Raw genomic sequence first — 14,577 nt, 5'->3', positions numbered from 1 at the left:
TGCGTTCTGCTGGGCTGGTATCGGTGAGACGGTGGTGTCGACCTGTGTGAGATTGCGAGAGCTGATAACATTTTGTTTGCCGAGATGGCAGCGGCGTGTCGGTATCATCCCGAAATCCAATTTCCAGGGTTGCCGCCGCTTGGGTTTCGCGCGACGAACGCTAGGTACAGAGTCTCTACTTCGTAACCTCCCGACCGAGATTAGCCATTTGGCCGATACGTGATATGGTAATTTTGACAGCCGGCCGGTGGTGAAGAAAGTGCTTGATGAAAGTGTTGGGGTCAAAAGAAGGGAAGGCCTGAGAGCGGGCCCCAGCAGCAATGACAAACTGAAAAGGTGATGTTAGATTGAGGCTCCACGCAAAGCCCCCCCTTTTTTCCCTTTTTAGCAGAAAGAAACTCTTCATCTTCTCCTTCATTCCTCCATTCTCACTCGCTCTCTCCTCCATCTTCTTCATTCCTTCATTCCCTTCTTTTCCTTTTCCCTTTTTCCACCGCTCTCACACTCGCTTTCGAGTTGAACTTTCCTCCCTCACAGTCTTTACCTCCCCACATCACCACCAAAAATGGCCGAAGAACAACAGAAGCTCGAGCTCAAGCTCGACGGTGTCGCTGTCCCTCCTGCTGCCACCGCCGCTCCCCCCATTGAGGAGCCCAAGCCCGCTGCTGCTGCCACGGAGGAGACCACCGCCGCCCCCACTGCTGATGCTGCCGTCGCCGCCAACACACCCGAGGAGGCCGCCGCCGCCGAGGAGACCAAGGCCGATGACAAGAAGAAGGCCAAGAAGGAGAAGAAGGCCAAGAAATCTGACAACGACGAGGAAAACTCCAGCTCGTCATCCTCTTCCTCATCCTCTGCTTCGTCCACCAAAGATAAGAAGAAGAACCCCCTCAAGAAGGTCGCTGCCATCTTCAAGTCCCTGTTTGGGTGCCTCAGCAGTGTCAAGAGGGCCGATAAGAAGGCCGACGCCGAGGGAAGCGACGTTGAGGGTGAGGAGGGCGCGGCCGACAAGAAGGACAAGAAGAAGAAGGCGAAGAAGACCAAGCTGGAGGCTGTGCCGGAGGGGGAGGAGACGGCGACCAAGAAGGATGACGAGGAGAAGGACGGCGTGAAGAAGGAGGATGCGGAAGTGGTGAAGGGGGCGACGACTACTGTCATCACGGCCCAGGCTTAGGTGCCGAATGGGGAGTAGAGGAGAGGGGCGGTAATCGAAACTGGTGGGTGGGTTGTCTTGGTCTCGATTCTGATCGAGCTCCCGCTGACTTGGCTTGGGGCATAGGTGCTTTCTTTGTTATTTGGCTTTTGGTGTTGATGATACCCGAGTCGTGTGTGGAGTAGGTAGTCGGTGAGGGCAAGCGATGAAGGAGAGAGGTCGTTTCAGGCTATCGATGTTCTAGCCGGTCCTCGTGCTCCGTAGGGTCTGGAATAAGCAGAGGCTGGCAAAATGTTTTACTAGGATATTTTTTGTAATCTTAACGCGCCTTTGAATGGTACCAATGTCGACAAGAACTGTGAAGTATCCAATCAGCTAAGTTTGAGAATTGAGTGTCCTTTGCAAGATGCTCTCGAATGTGTGTATATGCACGTAGTCACAAGAGTTTTACTATAAGGAAGAATTATCTATTAATACATAAATAAAATACATACCCTAGGTATTATCAAGTAAAGCAGATAAATAAGCTTGTAATATAGAGATGAAGGAGATAGTTGACACAAAAACACCAGGGTAGAGTATACCTCTGCCACACCATGAAATTATTTTGGTATCATCTTGAAACTATTTTAATGATAATTTCCTGTGTACCTTAACTAGGAGTGACACAAAAGGAAACAAAAACAAAGACATAAAATGAAGGAGAACAAGGACTTGATGTTTCACCCCAGGATTTGAACCTGGAATATTCGAGGTAAGTGGGAAGCCAGGGGGGCAACTCCCTGAGGCCGGCTTCCACCAATACGGAATCGTAAAAGCAGCGCAGACTCCATGTTTTCAACTCTCAAACGAACAAGAAAGCACTAGCGCGGGCAACTGCATGTGCTCCCACTTACCACTGTACCATGAGAAGGGCTCTCCAATTTGTTGGATGTTGCAGCGGGCTTTCCAGCTATCAAGGTTTATGGTCCTGCTCCCAGTTGCCCTGGCAGTGCCAATTCGCCAGCCTTTCCACCGAGGTCACAGTTGAATGCATGCCCAAGAGGTACCATTACTAAGTTAAAGTAAACCAACCACCTGCAAAGGGTTCTAATCAGCTGAAACATTTGTTTTGGTGGTGGTGTTTGGCCCAACCACGCTCCTGCCAACACGACTTACCTGACTGCGACTTGTTAAAATGCACAATGACTTCCATCCCAACGCAGGCCTTTTCAGATTTCAAATTTCATGGGCTTCAAAATTAAGGACAGTGCCCTAGTGCGGTCAGTGCTGCTGAACAATCTGCCAGTGGGAGCTCGCAGTCGATACAGTCTGGCACTTTTTCTAACTCCCCCCCAACACCTACCTCTGCGACAACCACGAGACTGGAAATCGGCGTCGGCACCCATCTTCGATTAGGGAAGGCTACCTCAACTTTCCACCACTTCCAGGTTATGCATCTCGTAAGTACAACCTTCCATCTTTACCCTCGAACCGATCTGAGTTAACTCTTGACTTGCTCGTCAGCACCATGTCCGCCCCGTCCGAGACACTTCTCAGCGAGTTGGCAGCCAAGTTGCCCGGACTTCTGTTCGAACCCGACCGACGATTGACTCTTCCATGTCATGAAGATCCAAGCATTATGAACAAGATGTCCAATGGGACTTACCGCTCTCAGCTCATTGCCAGAAGAATCTTCTATCACACTTTCCACAATTGTGTCTGGGAGCTTCTCGCAGCCTGCCATTACCACCGCGATCTTATGGCTGGGGGACTGAGAAGAATGTCGCCGGACCTTTGGAAGGCTGTCAGAGACGGCACCTCATGGGCACAAGGACTGGATGTCGCTATTGTCCGCAGCCTAGCGTTGCAAAATTGCCCAAGCATCCTGGTGCGGGTTTCAGCATCGTCGTAAAAACGATGGCAACGTACCATCAGCCTGTTGCGCTCTTTCTGTCATGGCTCTGCAGTTTGTGCGTGACATAGCACAATACGAGAACGATACCGAACTGGCCCCCAATTCCTACTTCGGCGAGGAGCGTGGACCGGCATATCAGATAGATGAGCGACTAAGCCGCGCTCGGAACGGGAGGCCAGCCACTATTGCAGTTCATCCCATCACCACATACAGCAGATCCACGAGAATCACCGGCTCGCGGGTCCTGCATGGCAAGCTAACAGCTATGTACAACAAAACCGCCATGCACGGTCTCACAAGTGATGACCCGGATTGGATTACCTGTATTCAATTGACGGAATCTGGCCCGGGAAGTCGGGAAGTCGCACCCCGTCTTTATTATCTTTGAGGGAGGCCCTCTCAAAGATGCCTGTCTTGTGGTTTCGCCCCTGGGACGGTTCGCATTGAATCAGTTATAGTCTTCAAGGGTGTTGTCGCTGGGGACATTCCTCACCATCAGTGATAGTCGTGAGACGAAAAGCCGGTACGTACCAACCTTATCTTTTTGTTCCCATAATGAGATGTTTGCGGATGGGATAAAAGCCAACAGTTCGAAGTTTCCTGTTTCATCACCACCCACCATAGTTACAGTGCCACCCAATAGCCCTCTGGTTCTGAAGCTCCACGTTCCCAGTCCAGGAAACAGGGGTTAAATGTGGACGACTAGTATATGGGCGGGGAAGTTGTAACAGATAATCGATAAGAATACATTTTTTACTTCAACCCTATTATTTATTCTTTTCCTCGTATCTTAATCTGAGTTTGGACAAGAGGTGGCGGCTTGGCGCGATGTTGCTCGTGGAGCGTTGGCCCAGCAACCACCAGGGGTATATCCCCCCTACGTTCGACAAAGAGAAGGCTGTATAAAAAGCAAACAAATGTTCACGAACATGAGATGGACAATAGCCACAACAGCAAGCGGCTGTAATGCCCTTTGTAGTCTCATCCAAGACCAGAGTAAAGAAATGCCGCTCTCTGCTTTGAGGCTGGGCCAAGACAGCAAAAGAGCAGGGTGGGTAGCTGCACAACAAGAGTGTATACATGCCAGAAGATCAGATGACTCAACCTGTGACCCGGAGCTAAACTAGGATATAGCTACCTACCTACCTATCCGTACCAGCTTTTCCTTCACTTCGCGGGAGAACTCCCTGTAACCATTCTTCCTGTTCAACTCAGCCTCAACATCGGACCCAAAAACAACGACGGTATGCTTGAAAAGTAAATGGAGGTACCTTAACTACCATCCGCGAAGCCATCAGAACCGGATTTCAGAGGTATGGCCGCCATTGTTTATCTTTGTCATTCCCCAAGTTTACCTGCCTGGTATATTTCTCTTTGGTCCGAATTACGCAAGGTACCGCCCGCGTCTTGCAATCCCCGGCAAGCAACGTTCACGGTGTATCTGCTTTTGAACCTTCCATCTTGGAGTTTGACTACAATCCTCTCGCCAACCTTGGCAAAGAAAGTGTCGGGAAACATGCTTCTCAGGCTCCCAGACACCCATCCCGGAGTCCCCTAAAAATGTATCGCTGGTAAGTCCGTCTCCACGGCCTATTGGCGGAGAGATACATGCAAATTCTTCAGCAATCTGAGCTCGGTGACCTCCCGCCCACCCCCCACCCTGTTACGTCCAAGCCGAGACAGAAACCCGGATAAACATCGCCGCCACAGTGGGAGCTTGTCCTCCGGAGCTTCCTTCAAGATTTTGTGGGCCCAACTTTGACATGACGCGCCTGCTTTTGCGGATGTGAGGGGATGTGGTGCACGGCCAGGGGAGGATAAAAGAGGCCCGAGATTCCAACAACACAGAAATCTCAGCCAAGACTGCTGGTTGAATTGGCAGAGCGCAAATGCCATGTTTGTGATGCACAAAAAAGGTCCAATGTCGATGCGGTGGCTGGCTGGCCCGGTGGAGTGGGTGGGTCTCGGTTCCGACTGGCCGGATGATGGGACACTCCATGTTCGGATCCCTGTCACGATCCAGACCGATCAAAATCCCAGGGGTTTTCAGCTTGATCCCGGGGTGGCACGTGCTGAGCGGCTGTCAGAGCATGACTGTTTACAGCCAGGACGTCAATAGTGCGGCTCAAATAGATCCATCAAATTTTAAGCCCCCCAATAGTGCATTTGAAACTGCATGAAAGAGAGCAGGCATTGATGCTTGATTAAAAAGTGGCAAAAAGTCCATCATGTTTTTGTTTTCTTGTCCTTTCTCCTCCAGAGTTCCTCTCCGCGTCACTCATTTTTGGCCCTCTGTTTCGTAGTTCTTCTTGAACAATTACATTCGTTTTCAAACAACAACATCAACTTAACTACCTCGGGTAGTTGGACAGACGATATGAGGTCTTGGTTGCTCTGCATCAGCGCCGGCGTCCTGGCCGGCGTGTCCAACGCGGCTTGTACCAACAAGTGCGGCTCCAACAAGTGCTTGGGTGCTATTGCTGCCGACCCTGCGTTCGGAGAGTCGTTCTGCTCTTCTTGGTTGGCCTTGGAACCCGCTACCACCACCGTCACCGAGGTCGAGACGGTCACATCGACTCTGCTCAATGTCGAGACGGCCTTAACGACACTCACTGTCACCACGGCAACATTTACAGTGTACGTGGTCTGCTTCCTCCATTACATGAATACTTATCTTTTGCTCACACACATCCCCATGCAGGACTGGCAGCGAACGTTCGACCATCTACCAGAAGCGAGCTCCCACCATCACCGAAGCTGATCCAGCCTTGCCCGACCCGACAGATGTCATTGCCTCCCAGTGTTCGTCCAACGAGGATCGCATCAGCAAGGCCTGCAGCTGCATTCTGTCAACCGCTACCGCGTCTACCGTGACCGTGTTGGAGACCGCTGTTACTACTGCCGTTGTTGAGGCCGAGGTTCGTCGTGTTTCCGCCCCGTTGTTCTCTCTGGACGTCTGTTGACTTACATGGTAACACAGAGCACCGTTGTTGAGACTGTCACGGACAATGTGGTGGCTACCGTCTCCGTCGCCGCCCCAGCCGTCACGATCCCCGCCAACATCATCGTCAACGGTGGGTTCGAGGACTACTTGGATACCGGCAACATTCTCCCATGGACTGATACAAAGGATTCTACCGGCGGAAGGTTTGATGTCGTGAACGGCGTGAACCCCTGCATGACAGGTGGCTCTTACTGTGCAGGCGGCCGAGTTGTCGTCCGCCCCTACCCGCCTACCACCGGTTCCAAATACATCGCCATACGCGAGACCTTCGTCGGGCGCCCGTCAACCACTTATGCGTTCTCTTTCTTGTATCGCTGCCTCAACTATGACGCCGGCACCAGCATTGACATCCTGTACAAGGGCAGTGTCATCGGTAGCGTCAACCAGTGTTACAACAGCGCTGCCTTTTACCGTCCCACCGGCATCACATTCACCACCGATGCCACGGGTCAGGGTGAGGTCGAGGTGCGCTTCCGCAATTCCGGCGCCACGCCGTATCTCTATTTCTACGCCGATGACTTCAAGGCCATTGCTGTGTAGACTGGGCAACGCATCAAGGATGGGTGGGGCGCGACAGCTGTTGGATGTTACCGTCCGGGGCATGGACAGTGGGATCTAGTATATATCGTCTGTTAATACTATATACGTAATACATCTACTTCTTCCACTGGGCGTCATGCCTCATGATCTGGACATGTTGGAATATATAAATGTATATCTGACGATATGAACCAGAAGATCATGAAATACATGACGAATTCTCACAAACCACGAAAATGGATGAAACTCGTAGGAAACCTGGAATTCATATCAACAAAGCCCTAGAAAAACCAGCCAGAGAGCATGGAACCGGTGTCTAGGTCTTGCCAAAGTGGGATTCGCAATACAGTACCTAACCTCGCCACAAACAACTATACTTCCGCCAAAAACGAACTATCACGAGTGACAGATTCTCAATGCCCAGATGCATAGATACAATATCCACGTTCTCAGACCTCTTTCCAATGTGTTGGTATGCCAAGGAGCCTCGCCTCACAACAAGAATGATAAGAGCTGGGATAAGCTATTCAAAAGCTTGGACTGGTTCTTCTAGAAGCTCAAATAAGGTGGTCTGGGATAGAACCTAATGTCATAAAAGCTCGGTCTGGATGCTATCAAGGCTCGGTAATGTAATCAGTGCTATGGTGGGCTTGGGAGGTATTGCTCAATACATGTATCTATCCTTGTTTAGGCACCTGTATCCCGCAGGCAAATTACTGCATGAGTTATTTAAAATCAACTCTCTGGGTTCCTAAACTCAACAGATAAAAGGCCGACGGCAGAGCAATCCACAGGCATGAGGGCGTAATTCATTGCTGGGAGAGGTCAAAGAAACTATTTAATCCCCTCGAGAACCATAAATTACGCAGCCGGTGTGCCAGCTGTTTACCAGCCTTATCCAAGGGAGGCCTCTTGCTTGAACTGCACCGAAATGCACCATTTGACTCTCGCCTCCCGCCAGCTTTCATACTGTGAGGCCCGCGCATTTAACCTTCCCCCACCAGCAGTTAAACACTCGACCGCAGCAAATATATCAGGGAGTAGTCGTGGCCAACAATCAAAAGTGTACACTGGCACGACCAGGGTCATCAAGATCCGGGTCCCTCGTTGTAGCACAATCATCAGCATATGCCCCAATAGGTATGTTGGATAGCACGGTTGTTGCTGGCGGAGTAACTGCTGGCACTTCACCATTCGAAACTATCGATATTGATGAGGTGAAGGAGTTTTACCTTTTGACACCCGAGGAGGTAAAGGCGGCTCTGCTTCGGAGAGAATCCAAGCGCAGCTCTACAACCGTCTTTTGTTAACCCTTTCATCAGATATGGGTTGATTACGGCCAAGGGGGATGAGGTTGACTACGCCGAGGTGAACATGCGGTTACACCGACGGTTGGCTGTTGCTACTGCGCCGCAGCTGTAGCCATGGGAAGATCTTGAAGCAGAATTTTGGGCTTGGAGATGCCTTCGGTCTTGTATCAAGACGTAAAACAAACTATTTGGAATGTTGTACTCCCCGTCTGTCGGTTGATGACGGCTGTGATTATTGAGCTACCTTCCTTTCCGGGCCTAGCGTTACAAATGGCTGTGTGGCTGGCCAGAACTTCGAACGCCCCCCGCCCGTTTTTTTTTTCTGGGCATTTGCTTGATCTTGGCCAAGCTTGCGCTATCAAAGCTTGTGTCGATTCGCCAAGCTGCGCCGCAACGATGTGATGTTCACTGCCGGGGAGCGGAGGGATAGACTGAATTGGGAACCGACGACAAACCATCGTCACTGCAGGTTGCGATTCTACCGCCGGCCCAGGCCCTTGGCTCTGTTTGCTTGCTGACACAGCTACCCATTGACCGATCTAGAATGTAACACACAGGTAACTCACGAGCAACACTGACGCCACAGAGACCCCTCCCCTCACGACAACGGCCCTCGGGATGACTTGATTCGGAATGATCTCGCCGGGGAGATACTGACCCCCATCTTATCACCGAGCCAGACCTCATGCTGGTTGGGTCCCACCAAACCTGGCCGTTCCATGGAAGTAGGACACCAGCCAAAAACATGAGAAACATCCTCCCTGGTCCATCTTTTCCTTATCTGGTCTGGCGGTGTCTCTCCCCTTTGGCTGCCCTGCCCTTGTCAGGTCCAAGGCGCCCCGGTGACCTGATGTACATGCTACTTCCACATCTGAGCCTTCTTTCCCTTTCGGCACACCGAGCCCTGCCCATTGACGACGGGTATTGGCGGGGGAGGCCATACACACATCCCAATCCACGTCCAAGTAGGTAGGTCGCACCAAGTCACAATCATCTGGCAAACCCGACAGAGAGAGGCGGGGAAGCAGCCAGTAGGAAAAATATATTACTTTTGAGACTCTGACCTCGTCAATCTATCTGCCTTTCTTATCACCCTCTCCGTCCTTTTGTCTTTTTCCCCCCTCCCCTCTCCCCGTCCCTTTGCGCAACCATCAAGAGTAGGCGAAAAGGAACTCGCATCTGCCTCGCCAACATGGCCGCCTTTTTCAGAAAACGCGCCCTCGACGAGAAACACCCCGACTCCCCCCCTCCAGCAACCGCACCAGGCGCCCAAGATGTCAGCAGCAGCGAGGAAGCCGGCATGGTGGACGAGGGCGTGGAGGGCCCGGATGATTTGCATCGCGGGATGCGGCCTAGACAACTCAGTATGCTTCCCTTTCTCCTCCTGTGTTATCCTCCCAATTTTTTAGTGCTAACAAATAATTCCCCAGACATGATGGCCATCGCAGGCGCAATTGGCACTGGTCTCATCATCGGCACTGGCACAGCACTAAAATTTGGTCCCGGCTCCCTCCTCATCGGTTACGTCCTCATGGGCTTCGTCGTCTACGTCGTCATGGTCGCGCTCGGTGAAATGGGTGCTTGGCTGCCGCACAAAAAGTCGTTTTCTGGGTATGCGACGAGGTTTGTCGACCCGGCCATGGGGTTTGCGACGGGGTGGAATTACTTCTTTAAATACGTGATTGTGCTGCCGAATAATCTGACGGCGACGGGCATCATATTGCAGTATTGGGTCAAGGATCTAAATGTCAGTGTGTGGATTGTGGTGTTTGGGGTGGTGATTATACTGCTGAATGTGAGTGCTCGTCCTGGGACAGGAAGAGACATGAGAGAAAGACTGACACCGAGGAACAGCTGATCCACGTACGATTTTTTGGCGAGGCAGAATTTTGGATGTCGCTTTCTAAGGCGCTGGTCATCATTATGCTGATTCTGATGTGCTTCATTCTATCTTTGGGCGGCAGTCCCTCGGGGTTCAGATCAGGCTTTTGGTATTGGACCGACCCGGGGGCATTTGCTGAGTACAATGTGCGCTGGAAGGATGACTACTTCTACGTCCATGGCTCGACCGGCAGATTCTTGGGTGTCTGGGCTTGCATCGTGCAGGCAACCTTTGCGTATCTGGGAACTGAGCTGGTGGGTGTGGCCTTTGGCGAGACGCCTGACCCGAGAAAAAACGTGCCGAGGGCTGTGAACCAGACCTTGCTGAGAATCGTCTTCTTCTACGTCGCCGGTGTGCTGGTCCTGGGGATGGCCGTCCCGTACAACAGTCCCGAGTTGCTCAGGGCGACAAGGGAGAGGATTGGCGGATGTAAGTTGTGGCCCATATACGTGCCAAAATTGCCAAGCTGACCAGAAACAGTGGCCTCCCCTTTTACCGTTGCAGCTCAACGTGCCGGTGTGGACAAGCTCGCCGATGCCGTCAACGGAATGCTGCTAGTCTTCACGATCAGTGCCGCCAACTCGGATATCTACCTCGCATCACGCACTGTTTGGGCCCTGGCCAAGGACAGACAAGCACCAGAGATTATGGAGCGCACCAACAAGCGTGGCGTACCCATTCCCGCAGTAGCCCTCTCCTCCATCTTTATTGCCCTCGGCTTCATGAACGCCACCAAGGATGCCGCGACAGTGTTTGGATACTTTGTCTCGCTCGTCACCGTCTTTGGCGCTCTGAACTGGGTCGCCGTGTTGGTTAGCTACATTTCCATGATCAGAGCCATGAAGGTGCAAGGCATCCCACGAGAGATCATGCCTTACCGCAACCCTCTCTTGCCATGGGGCTCCTACATTGCGCTCGGGGTTACCATCTTGGTTATTTTCTTTAGCGGGTACTCGGCCTTCATCCCCCAGTTCCAGATCGACAAGTTTATGACGAGCTACATCGGCATTGTGGTGTATCTGGTGAACATCTTGGTATGGAAGTTGCTCAAGAAGACCAAGAGGGTGAGGCCGGAAGAGATGGATCTCTTGACTGGGAGGAGAGCGTAAGAGGACTGGGGTGAAAGGTGGGGAGGGGGACAGCTTGGGAGGTGATACCATATACTGCGATACATTTGCAATTCATGACTGCTTTTTTGGACAAAGACTGGCTCATTGACGTCCTCCTGAACATTCAACCCAGAGAATGGCTCATTATTGAACCACAGGCTGACCAGGTTCAACAGGTCTTTTCTCGCGCGCAACATCATCTCTTCGTCTGTTTACAATCGTCAGCCTCTTTCGGTCCTTTTTTCTTGCATAACTTACTAATCACTCCCCATTGACGGAGTTTTCGGGACTATGTTCCCCACGATCTGACCTCGACCCACCGGTTTTTTTTTTTGCTGACGACTCACCAAACAAGACGGCATCGCATAATCTGCCAAGCTGGGGGTTATTCGCGGACGGCACTGGTCCGGTACGCGGGACGGTAGAGAGCTGCATGGGAATGGATCTCGGTTGTCGCTTTTTTCGGTTGCGGCGCCGTCTTCCGCTTGTGCAAGTGTGTACGTGTGCGGGATAAATTGCCCAAGAAGCGGGTATATCGTCATTCTTTTGTGTCTTGGTCGGCCGTTTTGACGATCGGGTCCCAGATGGATCATGGAGGATGTAGTACCGAGAATGATCGGCGTTGCATTGCGGGTTGGGTGGACTTTTGTGGGGACGGGAATGGTTCAGATAAACAACGAACGGTTGTTGTCTGCTGCAAGGCATGAGGAAAACCAGGTTCATATTTCTTGTTGGCGGAGTGGTTGGCCGGCTGGTGCCGAGAATGATGTGGGCGGGAGGTATGGGCTGGATTGGCATAGGTGATGTTGATCAACAGTTCTTGTAGACTTCCTATTGAGGAAGTTGGGCACGGGCGAGGCTTGGATGTTGAATCTGCGGCCCGTTGGAGCGGTAGATCTAATATCGAGGGGGATGCGAGTCGGTGAAAATGTGGGTGAGGTTGGCGGAGGGCCGACTGATGAGGATGGGTGTTGAGGAATCGAAAGGGATATAAAAGCTGCTATCGTCGTCTCTGTGCGATGGTGAGAACGAGTAACTCAGCAGCCTCCCTCATCTAGACATCTCAACCGAGGAACCACCAACATGAAGTCTGTCTTTGTCGCCGCTGGCGTTCTCGCCCCCCTGGCTGCTGCCCACAGCATCTTCCAACAGGCTGGCAGTGGATCGATCGACTTCGGCACATCATGCACTCGCATGCCGGTATGAGCTTTTCCAATCCCCTAGCTGTGCCCCGGTGACTAACATCATCTATTAGCCCAACAACTCTCCCGTCACCAGCGTTGGCAGTTCTGATCTTGCCTGCAATGTCGGTGGTTCGCGCGGCGTTGCTGGCCTTTGCGAGGTGAGCGGTACGTTGATGTCTCTCATACCTTAGTGTTCCTGTTCCGAATGCTGATACTTCCATCCAGCCGGTGACTCCTTCTTCGTCGAGATGCACGCCCAGCCCAACGACCGCTCCTGCGCCAACGAGGCCATCGGCGGGAACCACTTCGGCCCCGTCATCGTCTACATGGCCAAGGTCAACGACGCCAAGACGGCCGATGGCGCCTCTGCCTCGTGGTTCAAGGTCGACGAGTTCGGCTACGACGCCGGCAGCAAGACCTGGGGCACCGACACCCTCAACAAGAACTGTGGCAAGCGGACGTTCAAGATCCCCAGCAAGATCCCCGCTGGTGATTACCTCGTCAGAGCGGAGGCCATCGCTCTTCATACCGCCGGCTCGAGCGGTGGTGCACAGTTCTACATGAGCTGCTACCAGGTTAGAGTTGCCAACAGCGGCAGCGGCCAGCTTCCTGCTGGTGTTAGGCTTCCGGGTGCTTACAGCGCTTCTGACCGTGAGTGAACTCTTCTCCTCTTGCGCTGTTTTCTCGTCTCATTCGTGCTGATGATTGATTGTGTTACAGCTGGTATTCTCATCAACATCTGGGGCGACTTTGGTACCTACAAGGTCCCCGGACCTGCCGTCATTGACCAGAGCTACTTCTAAGCTCCTTCCATCAAAGGGGATACGGTGCAGACGGAATGAGGCAGGGGCCATGCTGGAAGCTCCGGTCTCCCTGCTGTTCGACTTTCGGTGGTGAATTTGCTCTTTCCTGTACATAGTTGATCGAGCTGTAAATACTCTAGAAAGCTCAAGGCTCTTTGTCGTTGTCAGTAATTTGGCATGATGCCTCCTCGATTGCTGTCATTGTCATCGTCATTGTAAACCCTAACCCGTACCTGAATTGCGCTGAGATGGTGACGCAACTTGACCCACGTCTCATCCAAGTCGAGCCTGCCGTCTGAACTCATCAACTGAACCTGAACTGTTTCAGCCCCCAAAATCTGAAAATCTTGAGAAAGAGTGTTAAACTAGCAGAAACAAAGTCAAAGACTTTTTCCAATTATCCATCATATTTACCAAGTATTCCGTTTGACTGCCTTTCTTCATCTCATGCAGTTGCGGGGCATCATTCCTCGCCGCTCAGCCAGCCCCGCTTTGACTCGCCCTCTTATGGACTTGTTCATTCCCTCTCTCACCAACAACCTCATCCTCACCCCAAACAAGCACACCACCACCTTCACAGATCCTCACCATCATCATACCCACCACCACCGGCATTTGCACCTGCTTTCTCACCATCAATCTACCACGACCGCCCCTGCCAAACCCCGCCGCAACTCCTTCCCTCACATCCTCAAATCCAAAATGACGCAAACCCTCCACAAGAAGCAAGAACCAGCCATCACCTCGGTCACGGAACTTCCCACCTCGGAAGCCAGATGGGTGACTCTTCAAAAAATCGAGTACACCGACCAAACAGGCAAAGCACGCACATGGGAGGTCGCCTCCCGCAAGACTCGCTCCGCCAAGACAGGCGTCGACGCTGTAGCAATTGGCAACATCTTGCTTTCTCCCAACAAGGCCCCCTCCACACTGCTAGTGATCCAATACCGCCCCCCACTAGACGCTTACACTGTCGAGTGGCCTGCCGGTCTTATCGACGAGGATGAGACAGCCGAAGAGGCGGCAGTGAGGGAGTTCAAGGAGGAGACGGGGTACGAAGTGAGCAGGGTGCTAAGTGTCAGCCCGGTGCAGGCGGCTGATCCGGGCTTGTCGAATGCGAATATGCAGATGGCTATGGTAGAGGTGGAGGTGCCTGAGCTGGAGGCGGGCTCGCTGCCGGAGCAGAGGTTGGAGGATGGGGAGCACATTGAGCGGGTGGTCGTCCCGCTGGCAGAGCTATATGAGAAGCTGGTGGAGTATAGCAAGAGGGAGAGGTTTATTGTGGCGGCCAAGTTGTTTCATTTTGCGGCGGGCATGGATTTTATGAAGACGCAAAAGTATGGGCTTTAATGAGGGACTGGCTTAGTTGAGCAGCAGCAGGCATGGAGTTGGCGGGCATCGGAGAAGACCTCCTAGAAATGGTAATACAAAAAAGTCATGAATACCTTGCTGTGGTTCTCACAAGTGTGGTGTTTGGAATGGCCATTGCATGACAGGCGCCGACCCTAACCCTTTCCACATACTCAGAGGAACACAACACCATGTGATGGGGTGCCACAGCAGAAACAGGCACATGCAGGAACCGCGATACCCTCCTATAAAAGAAAACCAAGACTGAACGCCGTCATGTGTCTACCACTTGGCAGTCGCCAAGGATGCGTGATCGGATGACCAGTCATAAGCGGGCGGGACCGG

General features: G+C 52.3%; 5 protein-coding genes across 5 annotated transcripts; all 5 read left to right on the top strand.

The window, feature by feature from the left end:
• Positions 1 to 565: 565 nt before the first annotated feature.
• QC763_703740 (uncharacterized protein) lies at positions 566 to 1,174 on the top strand (the record flags this gene model as incomplete). The annotated part of the gene is made up of 1 exon (XM_062915372.1): positions 566 to 1,174. The coding sequence occupies one exon, from the start codon at positions 566 to 568 to the stop codon at positions 1,172 to 1,174; it is 609 nt and encodes a 202-aa protein (XP_062761243.1).
• A 3,898-nt stretch (positions 1,175 to 5,072) lies between these two features.
• QC763_703750 (uncharacterized protein) lies at positions 5,073 to 6,726 on the top strand. The gene is made up of 3 exons (XM_062915373.1): positions 5,073 to 5,687; positions 5,752 to 5,968; positions 6,031 to 6,726. Exons 1-3 carry the CDS (start codon positions 5,428 to 5,430, stop codon positions 6,592 to 6,594), a joined length of 1,041 nt encoding a protein of 346 aa, XP_062761242.1. The 5' UTR covers positions 5,073 to 5,427; the 3' UTR covers positions 6,595 to 6,726.
• Positions 6,727 to 8,238: 1,512 nt separating this feature from the next.
• Positions 8,239 to 10,895, top strand: QC763_703760 (uncharacterized protein; the record flags this gene model as incomplete). Its single annotated transcript, XM_062915374.1, has 5 exons — positions 8,239 to 8,369; positions 8,448 to 9,268; positions 9,335 to 9,699; positions 9,759 to 10,215; positions 10,267 to 10,895. The coding sequence occupies exons 2-5, from the start codon at positions 9,097 to 9,099 to the stop codon at positions 10,893 to 10,895; spliced, it is 1,623 nt and encodes a 540-aa protein (XP_062761241.1). The 5' UTR covers positions 8,239 to 8,369; positions 8,448 to 9,096.
• Positions 10,896 to 11,978: 1,083 nt separating this feature from the next.
• QC763_703770 (uncharacterized protein) lies at positions 11,979 to 12,882 on the top strand (the record flags this gene model as incomplete). Its single annotated transcript, XM_062915375.1, has 4 exons — positions 11,979 to 12,095; positions 12,151 to 12,244; positions 12,305 to 12,730; positions 12,800 to 12,882. 4 exons carry the CDS (start codon positions 11,979 to 11,981, stop codon positions 12,880 to 12,882), a joined length of 720 nt encoding a protein of 239 aa, XP_062761240.1.
• Positions 12,883 to 13,329: 447 nt separating this feature from the next.
• On the top strand, positions 13,330 to 14,232 carry QC763_703780 (uncharacterized protein; the record flags this gene model as incomplete). The annotated part of the gene is made up of 1 exon (XM_062915376.1): positions 13,330 to 14,232. One exon carries the CDS (start codon positions 13,330 to 13,332, stop codon positions 14,230 to 14,232), a length of 903 nt encoding a protein of 300 aa, XP_062761239.1.
• Between the last annotated feature and the right edge of the window lie 345 nt (positions 14,233 to 14,577).

The sequence above is a fragment of the Podospora pseudopauciseta genome, assembly GCF_035222475.1.
Source record: "Podospora pseudopauciseta strain CBS 411.78 chromosome 7 map unlocalized CBS411.78m_7.2, whole genome shotgun sequence".
Lineage (NCBI taxonomy): Eukaryota > Fungi > Ascomycota > Sordariomycetes > Sordariales > Podosporaceae > Podospora > Podospora pseudopauciseta.
Note: the sequence above shows the minus strand (reverse complement) of the source record. Positions and strands in the feature narration are given on the sequence as shown.

What these genes read in the sequence shown, in the direction of transcription:
- QC763_703750 (XM_062915373.1), top strand. Translation starts at nt 5,428, where the DNA reads ATGAGGTCTTGGTTGCTCTGCATCAGCGCCGGCGTCCTGGCCGGCGTG. An exon ending in ACCACGGCAACATTTACAGT is followed by an intron (nt 5,688 to 5,751) that starts GTACGTGGTCTG and finishes ATCCCCATGCAG; the next exon opens with GACTGGCAGCGAACGTTCGA. An exon ending in CTGCCGTTGTTGAGGCCGAG is followed by an intron (nt 5,969 to 6,030) that starts GTTCGTCGTGTT and finishes ATGGTAACACAG; the next exon opens with AGCACCGTTGTTGAGACTGT.